Source organism: Hemicordylus capensis, chromosome 6, assembly GCF_027244095.1.
Source record: "Hemicordylus capensis ecotype Gifberg chromosome 6, rHemCap1.1.pri, whole genome shotgun sequence".
NCBI lineage: Eukaryota > Metazoa > Chordata > Lepidosauria > Squamata > Cordylidae > Hemicordylus > Hemicordylus capensis.
Window position 1 is genome coordinate 36644070 of NC_069662.1, and position 25013 is coordinate 36669082.

Genomic DNA, 25013 nt, shown 5'->3' on the forward strand with positions numbered 1-25013 from the left:
CCATCTTTCGACATCATGGAGCCACTCGACATCAGACACCTAGGTCCCAGAGTCGTAGCCCACGGTGTCTATACTTGCACATCTTCACCCTGGAATCCGACGAAAAGGCAGCAGAGGTATCTAGTGATACAGCATCTCTTCCAGATTCAGACCATCCCTACTCTGACACTTCCTCAGGGGATTTACTCCACCCTAATCCTAGTACCAGAGAAGGACATCTCATGGAGGGTGGTCTAGACCTCAGTTGGCTGAACCTTTGCATATAAATGGACCCCTCTGGAGAGTTTCCTTCCACACAGTTGAGGAAGCAGTTCGTAAACAGGAGTTCTTTTGGTTTCCATAAACCTCTTGGTAGCATACCTCCACATCCACATCCACCCATCCCCCGCAGATTCTCCGTTTTCCTCTCCTACAGCCAGCATTACCAGTGCAAGCCATGCCGCTTGGTGTGTCCTCCACTACGAAGGACTCCACCAAGTTTGTGGTAGCCATGATAGACAAAGTGCAGGTGGAAACACTTCACGTCCTTCGGCATTGCATGATCTTCGAATCTGATCGGTGTCCCTCTCCCAAACCTGCATTGATATGCATCACACACTACACTTTCTGAGCCCTACAGCTTCATGATCAATGACCAGAAAAGCCTCTTAGTCCCTCCCCAACCTCTTCTACAGGTGGGAGCCATCTTCGACACCCAACTGGAAACCAGAACAAGATAGCATCATTAATCCTCTATTATCCAGAAACTCATCATTTTGCTCTGCTGACGAAGGGCGATATTTTCTGTACTGACGGGTCTCTCCTGCGATATGGTCAGGCCTACTCCTCTCATCGCTGGACGGGATAGTTATTACTACGGATGCAAGTCTAGCCGGATGGGCAACACACTGCATCCATCAACCAGCCCAGGGAGTGGGGTCTCCCCACCAGATTTCATGGAGGTCAATCCACTAACAGAGAGCCGTATGTCTGCCCCTCAGAGAATTCAGCCACCCCATACTGAAACAACATGTGCTTATCGCACAGACTATGTAGCAGCATAAACTCACAAGATGAATCAGGGAGGCACCAGTTCTTGCAGCAGGATGAGGGAATCCAATTCTACTATCCTCTTGGGCAGAATTAACCTAAAGCTTCGCTTGGAGCAGAATGCCCCAGTGGGGCGACCTACTGACTGTGGATTGACTAAATTCCCATTCCATAGACCCAGCAAAATGGTCATGGCACACAGTAGGCTTCCATCAGGCCACAACAAAGTCGGCCCTCCAAGTAGTGGACCTTTTTTCTTTTTCTTTTTTTTTGCGTCAACAACCTACAATCACCAGAACCATTGTTTGTCACCAATTCCTCTCTCCACTAGCAGATGCGACTGACCTGCTCACTGCCCCCCTGGTTTCCTGGCCTACTGTAGGCCTTAATAGCAGAGTTGCTAGCAGAGTAATGCAAAGCTGATCTTGGGGGAAAAGCAAACGTAACCCTTATTGCTCCCTCTTGGCCAAGAGGACCGTGATTTGCGGATCCGGTTTTTCCTTCCCTCCAGGAAACTGTGCCCTCTACCTCTCTGCCCAGAACTACTCTCACAGGGCCCGGCGCTCCATCCACAACCGACCTGGCACCAACTGTATGCATGGAGGGTGAGTATGCCTTGATGAATCGGGCAGGATACACAAGGAAGGTACAATCCACCATTCTGGCATCGAGAGGACCCTGCATGAACAGGCTCTATCAAGGCAGGTGGGACGCCTTTTTCCGGATGGGCCCGCAGAAAACTCCCTTACTCTATCTCCTCAAGGGTACCAAGGCCCCATCATTCCCCCAAGGAGGCATAGGAATGGATCTGCGCCCCAACCTTTTCCGCAAATTAGTCTCCCATTGGCATCCGTCCTACAGTTGACAATCTTAGTCCTTTCTCCCTTCACTCCTCCTAAAAGGGACAACCAATCAATCTCACTCCTCCGCCTGTTCATATACGTTCACCCTGGGAATTCTACAGGTAATAAAGGCCCGCATGAGCTACCCCTCCAAACTCTTAGTAAGGCTACCCTAGGGATTCGGTCGTGCAAAGTACGGTTTCAGGTAGCCAGCTCCTTGGCATGCAGGTTTTCCAACCTGGGCGCCCTCTCAGCATGCAAGGAACCTTGCTCCTTCATTGATGAGGCCGTCATTCTACAAATGGATCCCACCTTTGTTCCTAAGCGTAACTCCACACTCCACAGTTTGAAAGAGGTTGTGTTACCATCGATTTACCTGGAGCTGAAGCATCTCAAAGGAAAATGATAGTGCACACACTGACTAGAGGTTCTCAGGGCACTTCGAGATTATCTGAATCGCTCAAACCCCAGCGCAACCCGGCCGCGCTCTCTCTTTGTCTGTCGTCCCTCTAAAAGGTCCTTAGGACAAGGTCTCCCTAGGTGACCCTGGCCTAAGGGATCAGAACCACGGTCTACCTGGCATACCAAACACTCAACCTCCCGACTCCAGGGGCAAGCATGGCTCATTCAACCTGCAGGGCCAGTACTTCGGTGGCTCTTTCGGCCAATGCTCCCTCTATTTCATCATTAGACAGCCCTTGGGCATCTATCTTTCCATTGGTTTAAAAATAAATAAAAATAAAACTAACTAAATAAATAAAAATAAAACAAAATAAAAGCAAGCAAGCAAACAAAAAACTATAGGGTATCATCATTCCCTTCTGCTCAAGTGGCCATGGCCCGCATGGTTCTACAGCAAGTAGTCTGATAGTCCGCTTTTCCCACCCTATCTTTTTATACGGCTTGGGTATGTCCCAGAATATTGGATGAACTCAGACAACTGCGGAAAAAGAAACATAGGTCTTACCTGTGAAGGGTTCTTTTTCGCAGTGTCTTGAGTTCATCCGTCCCGCCCGCGGACTTCACTGCCATAAGGATGGGGGTACTGTAGTGGGAGGCAGTTTGCCTACTGTTTACTGCTTCCTCCTCTCTTTGCTTGCAGCCTTCCTCATCACGTGATTTCTCCTTTTAACCAGATCTGCTCTCTCTATCTACTTAGCACTGTTGACGTTTTCATTTTATAGCTCTACAAAGACCTAGCTCTACAGTCCGGAACTGGGGTTTTCCTGGTGCCTCCTACCTAACGGACATTGGGCAAAGGTTTTGGATTCTACTTCCTGTCTCCTGAGGCATGATTTGGAATACAACCCAGAATATTGGATGAACTCAGACACTGCGAAAAAGAACCCTTCACAGGTAAGACCAATGTTTCTTTCTCAGTTCTGCCTGGCTTTGTGCTAATCTGTGTTCCTTAACTGTTAAACAGGAGTATGAGTTAGGGATGTGCAGAACCGGCTCGGTGTTCGAAGGTTTGACATCGAGCTGATTCGGTTTGAAGGCTCGAGGTTGGACCTAACCACCCCCTGTTCGGTCCGGCCTCAAGCCGACACCCCCCCCGAATGTTGGGGGGGGGGTGTTTCGTGAATTTTCTTTTAAACCTTTAGCCCCTTCAGGGAGCTTCCTCTAGGCCGGGGTCTGTGAAAGTTCCCCCCTCCCCACCGGCCTCAGTCATCACTGCCGGTCATCACATCACGGTCATCATCCATTCAGCTGCTTGTTTCGTTGTTGTTTTTTTAAAGGCCACCGTGCATGCGCAAATGGCCTCTGTGAGGCCCTGGGTCACACCAGGCCTCGCAGAGGCCATTGGCGCATGCATGGCAGCAGACAAAATGGCCACCACGCCAAAATACAGAGGCATGAATGGGCTGTGGCGGTGATGACCAAGGCTGTTGTGGGGAGGGGGAATCTTCGCGGGGACCCCCACCCACGGCCTAGAGGAAGCCCCCTGAAGGGGCTAAAGGTTAAAAGTAAAAATCACAAACCCATTGAACGGCGGGCGGGGCGGGGTTCGAGGGGTGCTGGACCGAACTGGTCCAGTCAGGTTCAAGTCCAGTCTGGACTCAAACCGGGCCAGCCGGTTCCGTGCACATCCCTAGTATGAGTTGATTACCTTTGACCAGGCCTTTGTGTAGCATTGATGGCCAGTTTGAGTTAGAATCCCTTAATTCAGAGGTAGGTTTATACTTATATGTGCAGTTCATCCCAGTGTGAAGTAAATAACTGGTTTTACCACCTGAGCCACTATCTTACATAAGACTCCATTTGGTGGACCTTTTGATTCTTGTAAATAGTAGAAAAGATCACGCAACCTTGAAGTCTGCCCACTTCTGGCGTAGTGGCTAAGAGATTGTGTTATAAACTTGAAAGTTACTGGTTTGAATGTCACGTCTGTCATGAACTCAGTAGATTGCCCTAGTCAAACGACTTTGCTTCAACCTCCTCCTCATAATAGAGGGGTAAAGCTTAAAACTTAAGCTTAAAGTTTAAAAACAATTTTTATAGACGGCTTTTTTGCCAAAGCACTCGCAGTGGTGTACAGTTTAGAATAACATGTAATACTGTATACTAGCTGACCTGGTGCAGAGCATCTACACCCCTAGTTATCCCCGTCTCTCCTCTCATTTCATTCTCCCTCGGCAGGCAGCCTGGCCGCCACTTCTCCCCACTCTGGCTACTGGTCCCGTCACTAATAGGCAGCTGCTCGCAAACTTGCGAGAAAGCTGCCACGCATCGGGTACGTTTAGGATAATTATATAGAGAGATAAGTATATAACAAGTTAAAATACTCCTGACTAAAGTATCTACATATCTGGCTGTGAATAGACTGTCAGAAGTGGAATTTTACACTCTGGTGGGAAAACATGCAAATACCTTGAAATCTGTAACATGTTGGCTGTTTTGTTTTTGTTTTGAAAGAACATGTAGTTCTCTCACCTCCAGTTCAAGAGTTATTAGAATGTGTGCAAAGGAAAGTCCTTCAGATCCATGCCAGGGAAAGTCCTTCAGATTCATGCCATTTCCAAATAGATTATATTGCGGGGTTCCACTGCAAATCTGTCCCCTTCTTTTTAATCTGAGGCTAATTCAAATATGTCCACAACCTAATATTATGAATAGTTTGGCCAGTTCTGTATTGGAGTAATGATCTCTAATACAGGTAAGCTTCATGTCTTAAGTGTTTACTTTATTTTATTTATTTATTTATTTATTTATTTATTTATTCACTCATTCATTCTATACCACCCATCCAAAAATGGCTCAGGGCGGTTTACACAGAGAAATAATAAATAAGATGGATTCCTGTCCCCAAAGGGCTCGCAATCTAAAAAGAAACATAAGATACACATCAGCAAGAGTCACTGGAGGTATTGTGCTGAGGGTGGATAGGGCCAGTTATTCTCCCCCTGCTAAATAAAGATAATCATGTTAAAAGGTGCCTTTTTACCAGGTTAGCAGCGGTTAGACATAATTTATACATAAACTTATCCTGTTTTTAGTCTTTCAACAATTATGGTGTCTTTAACTTCATGTATATCACACTGGCTTTCTAGCTGTTATGCAAGAACCTTAACTTGGGATATTTAGAGCACTTATTATTTATTTATTTAATTTACATATTTTTATACCACCCAAAACTTACATCTCTGTGTATCAGCTGCTCTTTGGTTGGAGCTCTTGCAGTTGACTTACCAATAACAAAACATTTAAATACACAAGCAGTAAGACACATTACAGCGTTTTTTTAAAAAAACCCTTGGGCAAATATAACGGGTTCTCACCTGTTGAAAGGAAAACAGAAGTGGTTCCAAGTGAGAGGGGATTCCAAAGTCATGGGTGCTATAACTGAAAGCTTCACACTTCCCAGTTTTGAGAGGAAGATGCACAAATGTTCCATTTTAGATTTGTTTAAAAGCCAGGATATGTACACCAAATTTCAGCTCTCCCAACTAGTGTGAAAGTGCTTCTTACCATTTTTAGATACATCTTATGTACTAATTTTTATGGCAGTGATGTACAATGTTCAATATTTTCAGGTAGTCAGGGAGTTTTGGACCATGTGTGTACTAAATTAAGGTTTCTAGATGGTATAAATTAGCAAAACAACTTTGATACAACCAAATGTGCATAGTTATTAGGACTGTCATTTTTTATCTGCCTTTAATCAGTTGACTACTTTTATATTTGCATGTTAACAAAATCTCAGATGTGTTTTGGGGATGTTGAAGGGAGTATAGGCTTGAAATATAATAAACGGGTTACTCCTTATTGTTGGACTATCTTTAATATTTTCTGCTTCATTCCGTAATAGAGTAACACAACAGAACCAAATTAGCCTCAACAAATAAAGCAGTCCCTTGCATAATTCCTCTGATCAATATTGACCCATGTGATTTTGATTGATCTACCAATCAGAGCTTCAAATTATAAACTGTTTTTATTGGGGTTCAGGTGTGTCATAGGATCGAATAATTGTTTTTAAATAGTAGCAGGGCGATTGCAGCACTGGGGAGCAGGAAGTTAACCCTTTCCACACTATGTTTTTCTGATGAGAAAAAGGTTATCCTCTACACTTCAGTCCCTATCCAAATTGTATCCCATGACTGCTACTAATTTTTCTCTTTTAAAAGAGAAGTGGGTGATCCTGTTCGTGAATCTCCTGTTAGTTTGGCTCATACTAGGAGGACTTCTGGTTACAGGATTTGAGTTTCAGACAAAGAATCATAAGTCTAACCTTGAGAGATATTTAAGGCACCTTTTTATTAAAAGAGGATGAAGAAATGATCAGCTAAGTGGTGAAGAAAGCAATTTCCAGCCTAGGTTTTAAATAACGGATCCCCCCATCCCCCCCGATAGCTAGTGGCAAATAAGTAAAGCTTCTGTTTAAAAATGATTCTGCAGTGGGATAAGACAGGACATGCAGAATGGAAGTCATATAAGCAAAACTTCAGTTAGATGCCTGTGATCGTCTTGTACTCTAGAAGAGGCTAAGTATTGTAAAAATATCCACATTAGACTAATTATAGTTGAAAAATGCTCACAAAAGAACAAGCAAGTCAAGGGCAGCCAGAGCCACTAAAAAGTTCTACTGTTATCATGGCTGATAGAGGTACTTGTTCTCCTTCATGAAGAAATATGAGCTTGAAATGCTTTCAGTTTAATAGTTTTAAAAAGGCATAAAAAGGCAACTGAAGATGTTTCAGGGCAGCTTCTTAAAGTATGAGGATGTCATCCCCATTACTCGCTGCCTTTTTGAAACTTTAAGGAAAGTAAGAGGACTCTTCTCTCCTTCAAAGCAAAGGGGTTGGGTCCTAATTTGAAAACAAGCATTACCTCTAGCTATTGGGCATAAAACCCTGTTTCTTCCCATCCCATGTCTTCTGCTGACAAAGCTATGGTTATGTCAGGGTTCCCCCTCCAGCTCTCTCTATTTGCCACAGACCTTTATGTGAGAGCCAGGCAGCTGAAGTTTCCTCCAGTCAATCCTCACCCTTCTTCAGAAGCAAGCACACATCCTGCTAATGTACAGAAAAGCAACCTATGCAATGCATAAAAGTACATCTTATTGCCCACATTGACGGTTTATTGGTAGGAAGTGGAAAGTTCTGGGCAGAAAATTACTTCTTTTAATAACAAGGTGGACTAGATTTCCTAAGACTTGAAAAGTTAGATTTTATCAGCACAAAAATATCCTAGGCCAGATCTGGAATTCAGTCAGTATGTAGAAGAGTTTCTTGTACCGTTTCTACAGGCATAAGCAGGTTTGGCCTGTGTTTGAGATTCTGCAACTGGTACAGGCAATTGTCCTTCCACACTAGTGTGCTAGTACGGTATTGATTGGGACTGCTTGTATGGTTAATCGGAGAGGCTGTCTCTTTCTTGTGCACACCCCACTGAGCAGGCCTCTTTATTTCTTGAAATGCTGTAGAATAGCTGGCAGGAAGCAAGTGGCCTAGTTGCACAGCTATTTCCTCTTCCCTCCCTCCCCCCCCCCCGCCTCTGAGGAAGACGAAGTGTTCCTTTTCTGCAGAACAGCTGCTTCAAAACAGTAATATCTTTTGTTGTTAGGACTTGCACTGGGGAAATGGTACTCTGACTGCAGTTCAGTTTTTCTTCTCTTACCAAACTTCTTAGAAAGAATAATGTGGTGGAGATTCTTTACGTAACACCGGTGTTGGTGATCCCATAGCTACATGCATTTTCTGTTTAGGCACCTGCAATATTTTATATATCATTCTTCAATTAGATTCGATCAGACAGGGTTAGGCAGTCACTTCGGGCATGGAGAGCAGTGCACTGCTGGGCCCCTGCCACCAAGGGTGCCACTGTGCCTCCCACAGCCAGCACCCCATTAGGGTGCACTGCTCATTTTCTTCTCCTTGCCGCACTGGGACACACCACCACCGCCCGTGTGAGCTGAGAATGTCCCTGTCGTCATTGCCTGGCTTGGTGGCATAATCTGCGAGTGCTCATGTGTGTCTACGGCTTTGGCAGGATGGCCTGAGAATGCTGAGCACCCACCCACAGATGGGAAGGGGTTTCACAATGGCCTTCACCTCAGACCTCAAAATATCTTGGACTGCCCCTTCTCAGAGTAGCTTACAAATATTTTGTAAAAATAGCCCAAGGTAGCAGAGCAACAGAGCTTGATGGTCTAAAATAACTCTGACAGGCCTGTGCAAATACAAAGGTCTTTACTTGGCACAGTGGTAGCCACCGGGGGCGGGGGGAAGTGGTGGAAGGCACCTTGAAGTCTAAATGAGTAGGTGCTTACTTCCCGCACCTCTGCACCTGAAAGCTCTTACCATCAGTGGCACGCTGCCCAGCACCCTCTGCGGTGGAGGATTGGCTCCACCACTCAGCTGGTGGAGGCCATGTGTGTGGCCAGCAAATTGCCTCCACACGTGCGGAAGCCAGCTGAATGGCGGAGTCTGTCCTCCGCTGCAGAGGGTGCTGAGCAGCATGCCGCTGCTGGTAAGAGCTTTCAGGTGCTGCGGTATGGGAGGTAAGCACCTACTCATTTAGACTTAAAGGCCCCACCCCAGCGGTGCCTGCACCAGCTGCCAGTGACTTGGGACAAAAAGGACATCAGACTGTGCCAAGAGAAGAATCCAGAGCTGGGGCGCTATAGTTTGAAAGGCCCTATCCCAGATCCCCCCCTCGCCTCTATGATAGAGGAAAGGTCTAGGGGGGTGTTAGTTTAAATTGAGATGGCCCAAGTCTTGGGGGAGGACCCTAATCTTGGCCATCAATCTGCTGCTCAGTGACCAGGTGCTGATTCCTGGGTTCCTGCTGCCTAGAGATTAGAAAGTGTATTCACATAGGGCTTGGGAACTATCCCTAATACTAATTCTAGTGCAGGAAAGTGTGCATGCTTCCTGTGTTAATGAATGTGTGAATAGTTGTTGAACTAGGATATTTTCAGCCCACTCTGACAGTTCATCAGTTTGTATACCTTGGGAGATAGATAGATAATATTTTTACATTTTATATCCCACTCTTCTTCCAAGGAGTGGTGTACTACATACTTAGTTTCTCCTCACAACAACCCTGTGAAGTAGGTTAGGCTGAGAGAGAAGTGACTGGCCCAGTCACCCAGCTAGTATCATGGCTGAATGGGGATTTGAACTCAGGTCTCCCCGGTCCTAGTCCAGCACTCTAACCACTACACCACGCTGGCTCGGCTGATCATTATAGTGTACAGATTATCTCATAATAATCAGATTTCAGCCATCTTGGATCATAATGTTTGGTAGAGTGCTGTTTCCTGCATGGCTGTTCTGATGGGGTCTCAGGCTGCTGCATATAGGAGGAATGCACATGCACTGACACCAAAACTAACTGTTGGGCCTCAATGGAGATCTCCACCCCCACCCCCATGTTCCTTCCTCTGTGGTTCTGTACTTCCAGCAAGCAACTGGAGGATGCAAACAGCACTCAAGGAAGTTATTGTGGGAGGTAGTTAAGGCACTAAGGTCAGCCTATTGTGGCTAGGATTCAAAGCCTTAAGAAATATCTCTGAGCTGTCTGGTCCTTGTTCTCTGAGGTCTGAGCACTAAGTTTCTCTCTTAAATGGTAGTACTGCTTTTTAATGTGTACCTGCTGTTTTGATAAGTCAGCAGTGGACTGGGGAGTCCTTATTACAGTCTTGTTGCTGTAAAGAGGAGGATCTTTCTGATCTTACCAATGCAACATGGCTCAAATTTATCTGCTGTTCTAAATGAACATTGCTATGCTTTGATCATGCAGAAATATTGCTTTGGCCCTGATCAGTGACTTCTTAATGTCTTGGACTGACCATCCCAGAAGTGAATTCCTCTTCATTAGTTTCCTTCCTTTATGAAAGATATCTTGGGAATAGCATTCTGTCTCCAGCCTTTCCTTTTGGGTGTAGTTTGTTGAATGGTTGCATTCCTGTGTACCACCAGCTTTTCTGTTAGCAGTTTTAAGCTTGGAAATGACAGAAAGATTGCATGTGTGTCCTTGACTAATCTTCGCTTGGGATCCATGGAGAAATCGTACACTAGCTGCTGATATTTCGAAGTGTGCTCTAATCTCTGCATCTGGGAGCACAGCAAATTGTTCAGGGTCCACAGCTGAGTTGCTGGGAACTTCAAAGATGGCTGGCTGGATGAAGGCTGGCTCCTGTGCTGCAGTATATGAATCCTTCCAGAGAACTACTGGCCAAGTTCACACAGAACACAGTTTGTGCACTGCACCTACTCCTGCCATAAGTTCCACTATTTCAAGACTGGTTGTGTCATGCAGATCCACTAATCTCAGCATATCCTGCTCTACTTGCTGCTGGGAATCCAAAATCTGTACTTTAAATTTGAAGTGAGGGAGTAGGGCAGGATATGCTTAGATTAGTAGGTTTGTGTGATACAACCAGTCTTGGCATAATGGAACATACATTTGAAGTAGGGGTGGCACATGCTTCCTGGGCTGCTGTACCTCCCACATACCTGAGGTGCCACAATATGTGTGAACCCAGCCCACATCTGACAGCGCATACACAGCTAGCTCCAAGAGGTGACTTCCTGAGCTTTGTTGGAAGTTTCTTCATTCACAGGTCTTCACTCCAAGCTAGTGTGATTGACTTATTACTCATCTCCCTCCTAAAAGCTTGATATTTTGTCAAGAATTGTTATCGCCTAGTAGCAGACTTTATACAAATGTCGCCTTTTGCAGTGCGTGGGACTATTGACTTGCTTTCAGTAGAGTAGGAAGACTGACTGGATTTAAATAACTTCACTTTACCCATTTTGGCTGTTTGTGCGTAGTCTTAGAAAACAAAACAAAAAAATGCTTGTCATATATCCAATACTGTGTTATTTCTGTGTTGTCTTCCATATACACTTTTTAAAAACTAAATCTTTCTTTTCTGCCTCCCCCTATACCATATCTACACCCTCGGTGTTGTAGGATGTATGGCCTCTAGAGCCTTTCATCAGCTAGCAGCATGCTTCCTGTTGTTACTTTTTGTGTTTCATGCTTTGGAGCCTGCTATTTTCAAGGGTTTGGACAGATAGAATATTGTGGACTCAAGGACTAAACACAGATACTTCCTGGAAGATGAAAATTGGGAAGAAGCTGTCCAAAATTATATACATAATGCATAACATCTATCTTGGGGGACATCTTAGTAATGGTATATGAAACATACCACATTTTTGGCAATTGAACATATAGATTTTGACCCCGTTGGTATTAGGTTACCCAATTAAACACATTTTCCCTAAACTCCAAATTCTCTCCCAGATTCACTTTCTGCCTCAGGAGATTCCTTTCTCAGTGTTCTGAGATGGAGACAAGCAAGTTGTATGACCCTTGAAATGAGAAATGCTGTTTTCTTATGACTACCTGTATGGAAACAATTAATTAAACTATACAAATTGCATTTGCCTTATCTGAAAGATAAAATAATGTGGGTATGTTTTCATAACAGCTTGCTTATGAAAATGAGCAGCTGCAGATAATGAAATGATCTTATTTTGAAGAAAGGGCAGAGAAGAACTCGCAGAGGCTGAAGTCTGCAATAGCCAAGTGAGAGGGAGACCCAAAGGAAAGGGTTTTTGAGAGAGCAGGTAAAAATGGAAGTGAGGATAGTGTTGTTTCAAGTATGTGGACTAAAACTACAAGGTAGGAGCGATGAAAATAGCTTATGTGAAAACTGGCACTTTGTGTGCTAATTAAGGTCTTTAAATAACTGTTGTGTATGTGTTTGAGTTCTTGTGCATTCTTTCGCTTTGTCCCAAGTGTTTGTGTTTATACTGGCTCTGTGCTGGCAAACGATCTCTTATTCAGATCAAGAGGGAGTATCCCAATGTTCCTTTTTCTGCATTGGACAATTCCTTTCTGTCTGTTGCTTAGTAATTGTGGTGGTAGCAATATACATTTTCCAGGGAACAGATACAGCAGCAAACTTTGCCAAGATAGCTTGTTGATGTTCACTTGGGCCTCTTGTTAAATATGTGCACATTTGAAAGAAGCAACAGTCTTCTAGTCCTGTTTCCAAAATTTCATTGTCGATGCCAGTCGTTAACTATCCATATGGCTCCCTTTGAGCAGCCGTAATCTTGTGGAAATGCTGGACTAGAAACTGATTGTATTCACACTAGCTCTGAGTTCCACCTCTGGCATTGGTTCAACTATTATAGGGATCTATTTCCCAAGTGACAGTTCAGTGTTAAATCTAGTTAAACTGCTGCTCAGATTTAAGCAGTAATTCTTAGTGCCCTCACCCGCCACCCACCCCGTGTGTGTAGACAGCAAGCATTCAGTGTAGCTGCTTATGTCTTTCTGTATGGTATGAGTTAGTATTTTATCAGAAGCCCTATCCTTTTATTCTCTTCAATGGTTTAACTTTGTGGGACAGCATCGACATTTTTAAAGTATGAAGTATGCAGGAAGTCATTAAATCTTGACAGAACCAAGTGTGTCTGATACAAAAATAATGAACACAGAAGGCAACTAAGGGAATAGGAAATGGAGTTCAAATTTTGACCATTTTAATTTCTAGTTCTGATCAACCTAGTGTCTGATTCTGAGATAAGCTGCTCTTGTGTTGTGTTAAAATACCTGTGAAAACATGAAAGCCAGCATTGGCAGATTTCTTGCATTGCGATTCCAGTTTTTGTGCTGGGTCATCAAGATCTTAAGCATTGTCCCCCGGAGTTGTGTCCTGCCTCTTTAGAGTTGGAGCAGAACTCTTGGGGAAGGGGGGCAGGTGATTTCTACAATTTTTAGAAGTTCTTTTCTTCTCTTTCTTGTGTACCAAAACCTAGAGCCCATGACTGGGAATTCCTCAGAATGAACGAACACACAGACACACATGCACTGGATGTGGTTGCCATGGCAAGCGAAGGAGCCTGACCTTCTGCAGCAGCAGCAGCATAAAACTCATGAACCATAACTGAACCATAAATGTGCCAGTATACCTACCGTGGGGTGTGGGGCGGAGGGGAGAGGGAAGGAGTGTCAGAGATTTCTTTTGAAGGGAAAATAGGCAGTCTCTTCTTCCACAGTATCTTTTAACTGGTAGGCAGCAAGGAGTATGTATACAACTTAGGCAGTTAAATACCTTGATTAAATCCCTGCCTGCCTTTCCTCCCCATCCTCTGGACAACAGGTAAATTTGCACTGTCTTCTGTACCTTATACCCCTCTCCAGTGCTGCACAACAGATAAGATCAAAAGGCAGTCCCTAATGGTCACACTCGTATCTGAAATGTGCCCTCAGAAATTCTACCTTGGTTTTTAATGTTCGTTGTTCCCTCTTTCTACCCTACAGGCAACTAATAGCTAGACTCCATCAGCTGCCTTCCGTAGGAGCATGAAGCTGCCATATACCGAGTCAGACCACTGGACCATCTAGCTCAGCATTGTTTACTCAGACTGGCAGCAGCTTCTCCAAGGTTGCAGGGAGGAATATGTCTTTTGGGGACGGCCTCTTAATTCTCCCCCCCCCCAAGAAAGGTGACACCACTTTACCACAAAACTGCACAAAACCCTTACAAATATCGATTACAGAATCTTTGCCAAAATCCTAAATAATAGATTGGCGAAAGTGGCCCCTAAATTGGTCCACAGCTTGCAGACAAGCGCCATCTTGGGAAGAAAGATGACAGACTTATTATGTCTGCTGAGAGAACTTTTTTACTCTATACAGAATGAAAGTTGGAAAGGTCACCTCCTCTTATTGGATCAAGTTAAGGCCTTTGACAAAGTGAACCACAATTACCTATGGACATTGTTGAAAGCTAAAGGTATACCACCCCTCTTCATTACTTGGATACAGCTGCTCTTTGCAAATGCAAAGGTGATACCACAGATTAATGGATGGCGGGGTGACCCGATCACTTTGCATTCGGGCGTCCGCCAAGGATGCCCACTGAGCCCATTACTTTATGTTTTTGCCCTGGATCCGATCCTGATCAGGATTCAGAGAGAACCCCATCTGCGAAGACTCTCGGTCTCTATCCCTCCGCCCTGCGAGATCTTCCCAGGAGGCAGGAGGAAGGAGAGTGATGGGATAGCCGAACCACCTGTCCACTCAGAACTGCATTCTAAGTTTAGGGTAAAATTTGTAGCTCATGCCGATGATGTTACATTACTGTTATTGGATGAAAATGAAATCTCTGTAATACTAGACCTTTTCTGGGAATATGGCAAGATCTCGGGCTCAGAATTAAATGCTGACAAAAGTGTATTTGTTAAAATGGACCGGGGACGCCAGCAACTCTCATGCCTACCCATCTCTGAATGTAAAAGTGAAGGAGCCCCAGAGTCCAAACTGAAGTGGGTAGATACAGTAAACATTTTGGAGATTGAATATGGGATTAAGGAAAAAGTCTGGGGGGGAAATTGGACAGATTGGGAAGAAAAGGTAATGCTTAAAATCACCATGTGGAAAAAATGGAACTTTGCCATGTACCAGAAAGCGCTTTACATCCGGACTTACCCAATACCCCCTGTGCATAATCTGGCGGTAGTCTACCCTCCTCCGCTCAATCTCCTTCAGAGAGTTGATAGCCAGATCTTCCATCTAGTATGGCACACAGCGTCCTTCCCTTTGGCCCGTGCGGTAGCATATAAGGAGGTTGAGCGGGGAGGCCTAGCCCTACCTGCCCTGCAACCCTATTTTGTAACTGAATTCATGTCCTACAATTTTGGAAACTGGATTTCGTGAATGTCCATAATATGTCCAGCCTCCTGCAAAAAACCTGGGTCTCGCTTTTCACTCTGCGTTGGCGAAAATCAGCATGGGGCATAGCATGGTGGGGGAAAGGATCTTTCAATGGTAATATCACACAAGCATTAAAAAGAGAACACCTGGACTACTTGAGAGATTTGTTATTCACACTTTAAAAATGGAAGGTTGAACCGGATCTATTTAAAGGACCCTCCTCAGTTAAGCAGCTAAGGAAAACAATTTATGGAGAGATCCTAGAAGTGGGGTTTTTAAAACCTGATTTAGAACGTAAACGCTACAAACAACGCACTTCACAGTACTTGTGCAACCCGATCACCCTATCGCTCTCTTTAAGAGCCCCTGGTGGCGCAGTGGTAAAACTGCCGCCCTGTAACCAGAAGGTTACAAGTTCGATCCTGACCAGTGGCTCAAGGTTGACTCAGCCTTCCATCCTTCCGAGGTCGGTAAAATGAGTACCCAGAATGTTGGGGGCAATATGCTAAATCATTGTAAACCGCTTAGAGAGCTCCGGCTATAGAGTGGTATATAAATGTAAGTGCTATTGCTAAGGAGAAAAAGGTCCCTTTCCATTTATGGGAAATGAGGTGGCGTTTATACCACCAAGTACTACCGCTTAATGCGGCTAAGCCATGGCTCCCAGAGAACCAGCAAGAGTGTCCTAAAATCACCTGCAAACAGAAGACTAGTGAGCTAGGCAAAACATTCAGGGAAACCCATTCACATTTCTTAAAAGAGTGTGGCAGGGAGTAAGCAAGTTGTTAGAGTGGCCTGATTTGGAAAAACAGGCTTGGGAAGAACTAACCTTGGGTTTGAGCGATAGAACCTCTTTTCGCAGTCCCAGAAAGAAACATTCAAGGAAACGGGACAGAACAGGTGCCCTCATACTAGGGAATTGGAACATTCCCCTTCTCGTAATCAGGTTAGTAAACCTGTATGTCATTTATACAACGCTCCTGCATAGGAATAGGGAGGGAAGGCGCGACCAAGAGGTTCACGAGGATGAGGCAGTAAATCTCTTCTGGAAAAGTTTGTATGGTTATGTGCAAAAAGACAAGTGTATCTCTTCTAAATCGGACAAATTATGGAAATGGACGTTGGACATAAACACACACACCCCGATTACCTGATGTGCCTTGTAATCCCCCATCCCTGAGTTACAGTACTGCCTGCATATACTTTATAACCCTGTGGGTTTCCAAATCCTTGTGTGTAAATCTTTGTAGATATATGATGTACAAACAACCACTTTGTATATAATTGCGCTTTGGCAACGTACTGTATGCTTTGGTAGTTTGTTAGTTCAATAAAAAAAATCTTGTCCTTAAAAAAATAAAATATCTTGTCCTATCTTGGAGATGCCAGGGAGGAAACCTGGAACTTTCTGCTTGCAAGCATGCAGGTGCTCTTCCCAGAGCGGCCCCACCCCCAAGGGGAATAACTTGGAGGGCTCACACGTAGTCTCTCATTCATAGGCAGCCAGGGCAGGCCCTGCTGTGCTGAGCAAAGGGGACAAGTCATGCTTGCTACCACAAGACCAGCTCTCCTCCCTATAGCTGAGTTCCCCACCTCCTTAGCAGTGGGTTAGTTAATGTGTTCCTTAGATCAGCTTTATCTGCTCTTTGTACCCACTTAAATACTGGGTGTTCCTGAAATAGGAGGAAAAGGAGCCAACTCTTAGACAAGTTTCTCTTGCCTGGGCATTTGTGTGTGATCACACACACACGCAACAGTCTCAGTGGTTATGAGCAAGCCTGTGTTAATACTAATCATTGATCAGCCTGGGTTGTACTCCTGCAAAGTTGTCTCCCCACTCCCCCTAGTACCAAGCCAGCAAAGGCTTAGGCTGCCCCTAGGCTACTTAGCCAGCATTCTTGTCCACAGTCCCCCTCCACGTATATGCTCTGGAACCTAGACCAGTAGTGCCCTTCAATCGGTGACTCTTCACCCCATGAATGCTCCTTCCTAGAATAAGAGTTCTCAGTCCTACTTACATTCTTTTGGATGGAGGAGAGGAGCACAAGGGTGCTGCCACAGCTAAGCAATCACAGGATTCCTTGGGGGCAAGCTAGCTTTCTGAATTGGACCTAACAGAACCATTGGTCAGTGGAATGGCTGGTCTCTTGTGTCTGAAAAGTTCAAAGCAGGGGTAAATGGCTCAGAGATCTACTATGCACAAGATAATCAACATTTGAATGGCACTTTCAAGTGTTCAAAACACTTCATATAATTCTGAGAACTATCCTATAAATTATCTCCATATTTAGATGAAGGGCAGAGGGATTGGCTTGCCGAAGGCCACCTAGCAAGTTTTGCCAGAGGTGAGATTTTGAACTGAGGCTTCCTGATTCAGAGCTCAGTCACCTAGCTGTTAGGCTCCATCAGCTACACAAGAGAGTGAAAGTACCCAAAAGATAAAGAGATATAAATATTCAGGTACAAAAATACATAGAAAAGATTATCAGAGAAATATAAAAATCCAAATATTCTGTAATTATATCCACAATGTAGTCCTGTGACTTAGTTCATGCAATGAGTTGATCAGGATCATGAATCAATTCATGATCCACCTATCATGAATATCCTTGCCTGTTCCCAAGAAGCCCTGTTTGGATTACTACTGCAGGGCTTGACGGTTCCCAGGTGCCAGGGAGCCTAGATATTTAATCATGGCACCTAGACTAGGATATTCAGAGGTAGAGTTGTTTAATACAATATTTCTGTCCCAGCCAGCCTTGTTTCTGCTCTAGGTGTGTTACTTGTAAAAGGGATAAAGATAAGCCCATTTACCCCCTCTCCACAATGTCCATCACTAAGTCTCAAAATTTTGTCAAGTCTTAATTGTCTGGCTCCTAAATTTTTGTGCTGGCTCCTAGATCCAAATAAAACTTGTTAAAGCCTGTACTACTTAATGGCTGCCTTTATCTTATATCTAATCAAAATACATACTATAGTGATAGCAATTTGTAAGGGGGATGGAACTGTGAAGTTGTGGTGTCATTCTTCTGCAGTTGAGGTAAATTCCTTCTAATAGGAGGTGGCAATACTTTTTTTCTGGGCATGCATTGGTTGGTCGTGAAGGAGGACTGAAAATGCTCAGCAGAATATCTGAGTGTCTTGCCAATTTTCCCTCTCACAATATTGTTTTGTGTTTGTGGAATATGCATCTCTGGCCCATATCTTAGAATGGTGTCCTCTATTTGAGAGGAAACAGTGGGTTTCCAGAAACTTGCTCCCAGATCTTAGTTTGGAGCTGATCAGAACAAACAGCTTCCTAGATTGCTTTCTTGGAGCTCTTGGGATTGCTCTGTTCACCTAAATGGGCAGCCACTGCCAAAAAATGCTTGCATGTCTAGCTTTCCTTCCCCCTCAGCATCTAATAGGGCTGCCCTGTCCTGACATTGCAACATTCTGCATTATTCTGCTGATAGCAGCCAGTGTTGTTGAATGTAGAGGCAGAGAAATGAGGAATGTGATGTGAAGACATAGGTAAATTCTTCTAGAAATTATAGAAAACAGGGAATTAGACTTGTGGTTGTCCATTTTTCAGTGCAAGTGGAACATAATATGAAATTTGGCCCTAAGGTAACTGAAGCAGAGAGAATTAATATTTACTCAGAATGGCAGTCTTCTGTATAATCCTACTATTGAGCGATTTTTAACTGGCCTCTCAGTAGTCTCCTGGTATTATAAGGCTGCTCTAAAAAAGCTTTGGAATTGGCATTTTGATTCTCCTGTTCACCAAAAAGCAAAGTTTCATACTTGATCTGTTTGCTTATTTTCCAGTTTTTAGACCGCCCCAAACTTCTGTCTCTGGGCGGTTGTTCAACTCTCTGTTTTGGTATATTGAAACACTTCTGTATCTGTGATGTTATAGCAATTGCTAAGCATGTTTTCTGTCTCAGTTGCATACATCTATAATGTTTTGATACATTACTTTTGTTCCCATACTACAGATTGAGGAACTGAGGAAGACTGGCTTTCTGTAAGGCAATAGCTGAAGCATTAAAACCTAAATCTTCCAAGGTCTAATGCTCTTAAGTTGGCTCAAGCTAGCTACCCGCCTGTTCAGTGGCCATACTCTGTGTATGTACATCAAATTTCTAGCTGCTCTAAGCGGGTTAACCTGAATGGGGATTAAGGAAACTCTTTGGGTTTAATCTTGTGAGGGCTAACATAGGAGCTGCGGGCCCCTCGTTCAAGACATTAGCCTTGGCATGTTTGCAGATAGGGGGCAGGGAGAGTCTTTAAGCTGACAGGTTGCTTTCTGTTTCACCACCACAATTGTAGTAGGATTGCCAGGCAGTCCTTAATTTGCTTCCTTCCTCCTTACCTATTTTCTTCCTCCCAAGACATGACATCTCAATAGAACAGATTAAAGACTTATTGACACACCACCCCTTTTAAATATTTGAGACATCAACCTAGCCATCTTCTTCAGTAGTCCTTTTTGTTTCCACGTCTTGGTTGCTGCATAATCTGTTGCTGATCTCCTGCTCCAAGCATTACAAACACTAGGGCAGAGGTATTGATTCCCCCTTCTCAGAAGTAATGACATGGCCATAGACTGCATATTTTGTATTGTCCAACAAATTGAGAAGGGTACAGAGAGCATGCTGTTGCTTTCTTTCCTCTTCTTTTGCAATGAGCACATCTAGGCACACATTCTCATTTTTTCTGAATCTATTTTTAACTCTGAATTTCCTGCCTTTCTGCTAAACCATACTCACAGGTATTTTCCCTCTTCCTGTAGTGGCTTGTGGCTCATCTTCAAGACAGTCTTCAACGTTTCTATAAAGTGATTGCTTTAAGGTTTCTTCTTCTTCTTCTGTTCCTCAGAAGTTGAGGGTTTTGCTTTGGTGTGTTGAGAAGAAAACAAGTTTCTGGCTCTCACAGCTGTGGAGATCACAAATGTGCAAACAGGTCAGCAAACTACCTCTGGCATTTAGGAGTGAGTCCATGGCTACCCACTTCTTCCTTGCAGAGTTTATTACCCCCCGTTTGCTTTTGCTTGAGGAAGAAAAGAAGTCGGAGTTGCACTCTGCAAAAGCATCGGAAAAATAATATTATTATTCTTTATTATTATTTACATTTATATCCTGCTCTTCCTCCAAGGAGCCCAGAGCGGTGTACTACATACTTAGGTTTCTCCTCACAACAACCCTATGAAGTAGGCTAGGCTGAGAGAGATGTGACTGGCCCAGAGTCACCCAGCAAGTCTCATGGCTGAATGGAGATTTGAACTCGGATCTCCCCGGTCCTAGTCCAGCACTCTATGCATTGCTCCGTGTGCCTGGCATTTTGTTTAAACTGGGCCTTCAGCGGTTATGCGTGAAACGTCAGTGTGCCAGTGTAGCACCTGCCCAGGCTGCAGAACCTTGACGTGATGCTCTGCACATACAGGCAAGTCAGCTGAGTTTAAATGAGATGCTGGGTAGTTCTGTCATGTTTAAATGGAATCTTGAAGGTATGGCATTCCTTGAAGCACATCATCACATTTTTTTGAAGAAACTTTCGTAGGCTCTCAGCTCTTTCTTAGCTGTGGCACAGGAAGGCACACGTGCACATGAATACAAGGGGCAGAGGTTCCTTTTGGGTGTGGGGTGGCTTGACTAGCTGCAGTGAAGAGTGGATTTCTGGTTTCAGAAATGGATGGATTTCTGGATTTCAGAATGGAAGAATGGATTTCTGGTTTCATGCCCGCTATGAGAATCAGAAGGGGCAGGGGGGGTTTCTGCTCTTCTCCTTTCTTGAGCCTTCACTGCTCCCAAGTTCATCCAGCATATTGAAGTGGAGGAATGAAAGGAAGCTAATGCTCCTCGGAAGAATGCAGTGAATTCTTTGCATGCCAAGAAAGCAAAACTGACAGCGCTAGCAAGGGGGATGGGGGAAGCAAGAGCTCAGCTGCTTCACTGACGTGGCCCAAGGACAGATGATATTCCCAAGCTCTGAAGTTGGAGTTCATTAGATTTAGCCAGGGCTCTACATATGCTTTGCTAAAGACCTCTGGATTTTGCACTGGTAACGAAGATTCTGTGGCGAGAACTTGTAAATATGTAGCTATTTACAGTATTTGTTCTGCTTTGCTAGCTAGAGAGGAGAACACTGAAGCCTGTACACACACACCCTCCCCGTTTTGTGCTACTGAAACTGTTCATGCACTCAAGAGATCACCAAGCACTGGCTTGTTTTCAGGCTTACCTCTGCAATCATAAGGGCTAGACATTTGTTCTTTAAAAAAGAAAGAAAGCTGCGATCCTCAAGATTCTGCAACAGTTAAAATTTTTAACTTCCACAGGCATATTCTTCTAAACATTTAGATGTGGTGTCCCCTAGAGTCAGGAGAGCCTTGACTGACTTCTTTGTCCAATTATGTCACAAAAAAGTCCACTTGTGTAAGCCAGGCAATTTACATTAAACATTTATCCAGATCATGAACAGTCCTTGAACCTATATAGTAATTTTTGTTTTGGTTGTGTATGTGGCGAGTTGACACTGGGTGATGAGCAGAAAGCTGACCCCTAAAAAAAAATCCTTCAGTTTTCCATGTCAACAGATTGCTGTGGTATTCCATTTCCACATAAATCTACATCTTCAAGACAGCTAGGTTCCTTGCAGCACAGTCATGGTAGAAATGTGTGCTCTCATGTACAGCAGGGAGAGAAATCTTGTGAAAGCTGCATTTCTGAGACAAACTTAATGAAGTAATTGGCTTGGTGCTTTTGGCTGTGCTGGCATCTAAGGGTTAAACGTGATTACCTTTCTAAAACTTGCAATGAGTCTTTTATCAGCTGAGCAAGCCAGATAACTTTGGAGCTGGTTCCCTTTTGAACCCATCTGATTTGTTGCCTCTTCTGGGCAAGGGGACACTCTGCTTCCAAGGGCATTACAAATGTAAAGTTAATGATATAAGGCAAGCATTGTACAAATCCTTAGTGATTTTTATTTGTACAACTTTTTTCTCTTCCCCACCCCACCAATTGCAAACTGAAATCTCATGGAAGTAGTCTCTAACTTGTCTGATGTTGATTGTGAAAGGAAAATTACCTTGTTCTGAAAATCTGAATTCTTGAACCAGGGTTGGACTTAGTTGATTGGCAATGAGGAGGACAGCATTAGAGCTTGTTGCTTGTCAAATGTTTGACTGATCTGACTACTTCTTTCTGTAGTTACCTGGATTTTTAGGTTTGCCTTTAATGTAAAGACAATATGTGGCTTCTAAATTTAGATACATTTAAATGCATTAATCTGCAAGGGAGAAAATGACTGGCCTTTCTTTGGGAAAGCTGACAAACTTCCAGTATGGAAGGGAGAATGTGTGAGATTTACTAACCAAGAAGACTAGAATGTTCATAGGGTGTTTGTGTGCAAGAGCATGTACCTTACCTCTTGCCTGTGTTGGGTTCCACGGATCTCTCTCTCTCTCTCTCTCTCTCTCTCTCTCTCTAACATATTTCTATACCGTCCAAACCTCACGTCTCTGGGTGATTTAGGCAGATTCATTCAGTGAGGCCAAATGTTAGAATTGTCCAATAATTCTTTGAAGCTTGTCATACTGAAAGCAACTGCAACAAAGAAAGCAAGTATCAATTCCGTCAGGTAGGCCGAGGGGCTTTGGGACCTGCCGGATAGAGACCACAATCGGTCTGTTGAGGAGCAGCTTCGCAGTGAACCAACTGGATGGGAAGGAGCTGTTCTGGGGGAAGGCAGTGCTTCCCCACATATTTTATCACTCAGCACTGGCCAAATCGGGTTAAGAATGGTCATTGTTAACACAGCTTCATTTCTTCCTTATGCAGACACTACCCGAAGCAGTCCTTCACCATGGTGGCAGATACTCCCGAGAACCTGCGCCTTAAGCAGCAGAGCGAGCTTCAGAGTCAAGTAAGTCTGACGTTTCCTTCGCATGCTGCCGATTGTTACATCTTGTCAGTTATAGCCTCTTCCATATAGTGGCCTCCACCAAATAAAAAGCATGCAAAAAGGATGTGAACTTCAGTTAAAAAAAAGAAAGAAAGATCTCACTGCGTAGTTGTCAAGAAGGAAAGCTGCTAAAGTATTACCAGAGGAAATGAAATTAACAAGTTCTGACAAGTATTTGCCCTGCAAGCAGATGACATTTATGAGACAATAATGGAGGGACAGGAACTTCACAAAGCACCTAAAAAGCAGCTGAGGAATTTGCAGAGTTGACAGGGGTTACAAAGTTAAGTACCTAATACACCTGCCTAGGGGGACAAGCAGAAGTTGTAAAGTATGCAGTAAATAGGTGAGCAAATACCTTGTGACCAAGAAGCACCAGACTCTGGAATGCCATACTACATTAAAAAAGCCCTGCTGGATCAGGCCCAAAGCCCATCTAGTCCAGCATCATGTTTCATACAGTGGCCCGCCAGATGCCTCTAGGAAGCCCACAAGCAAGAGCTGAGGGCATGCCCTCTCCCCTACTGCTACTCCCCTGCAACTGGTATTTAAAGGTATCTTGCCTCTGAAGCTGGAGGTGGCCTATAGTCCTCAGACTCGTAGACCTGTCCTCCATGAATTTATCTAAACTGCTCTTAAAGCCATTCAGGCTGTTGGCTGTTACCACATCTTGTGGCAGAGAATTCCATAGGTTGATTATATGTTGTGTGAAAAAGTACTTCCTTCTGTCATTCCTAAATTTCTTTGCAATCAGTTTTATGGGATGACCCCAGTAAGGATGGGAGATTGCGCAAGTGAGGCAATATGAGTGGGGATCAAGTGGCAAAGGGTGTTGGGATCAAGAAGCTCAGTACCTTGAACAAGAAACTGGTAGTTGCTTCCAATAGGCTTGGTTCTGAGAGTAACCACTTGAAAATCTTTTCTTCTCCCAGTTCACTCCAACTTGAGGGCCTCCCCTTCTTTTGATGCCATTTTGTCATGGCTTTATGCAGGCAATAGTGGCTCTAGATACATGACACTTTTAGCTGCTGTTTCTCTGTAAATGGGAAGAGCAATGCACTACTGACAGGGCTGTTGCAAGGGTGGACAAAATGATTGTAAAGCTCTTTGCATCGTAGAAATGTTAGAGATGTTGTGTATGCATGTTATCTACACATCTCTCTTACAGCCCAGTACTATATTCCTGTAGAGTCCTATATAGTAGTGCTCATAGAGCTTCAAACTTAGCTGTATGTGTGAGAACTCAGAGATTTTCACATTTTCTGCTATGACTGGGGCCCTTAATAAAATGAAACTTGGTATTTTTATCAAGCCAAACCCACTCTGTACCAGCTTTATTCTTGCAATAGATGTATAGTATATGCTGGTGCCTGCTTATCTGGCTGTCGCTGTCTGTAATAGTTATTGGCGGCTTATATTGCAGGATATAAGGAACTACCTTTGGCTAGTCACTGGTCAAGCCAGTGACTCAGCCTAGTTTGACCTACCCTGTTTCTTCAATAGAGGCCTTTCCTAGCCCTGCTAATTAAGATTATCCTAACTTGAAATGCCAAAGAGAGAACCTAAAAGATCTACATGTAAAGAAAGATCTACTGCTAAATGCTGGACCCTCCTCACTACCTATATACTATCTCCCAAACGGCTAGAAACAATGGACAGATAACTAGAGCGCCTGTGGATGAGGGAAAGGTACCAGAAGACTTGAGGTGATACACAGATATCCCCCCCCCTTCAGATTTTTTGGACACTAAAGGGCCAACACCCTCTAACCGCTCCATGTATGTTGATGGGATGGGATGTTCATGGGCCCAGACTGCAGTTAACTGACAAACAGGTGGGCATAGCTAACAGAACTTGGTGACAAGCAGGGGGAGAATAATTTGAACAAAAAGAGCAAGAAACTTCCCCACTTGAAGAATACCCTCTCTAGACAGTCAGAACCCCTTCTTCTTCTTCTGTGGAGGAAAGGCTTCTAAAACTCTTCATTTTTCTCACCAGCAATTTTACAGC

The 25013-nt window shown here is 44.0% G+C and overlaps 1 protein-coding gene across 7 annotated transcripts in view; it reads left to right on the forward strand.

Moving 5' to 3' along the window:
* Nucleotides 1–25013, forward strand: part of LASP1 (LIM and SH3 protein 1) — a 66748-nt gene that overhangs the window by 18007 nt on the left and 23728 nt on the right. For 3 of the 7 annotated variants that reach the window (XM_053259243.1, XM_053259245.1, XM_053259244.1), the window contains exon 3: nt 13662–16523. In XM_053259243.1, coding sequence (XP_053115218.1) covers nt 13992–15059 — 1068 coding nt within the window. In that variant the 5' untranslated portion in view covers nt 13662–13991 and the 3' untranslated portion in view covers nt 15060–16523. Of the gene's footprint in view, nt 1–3147; nt 3228–13661; nt 16524–22879; nt 22965–25013 lie in introns of those variants that run through there. The other 4 variants (XM_053259242.1, XM_053259248.1, XM_053259247.1 and 1 more) reach the window with 2 other exon arrangements.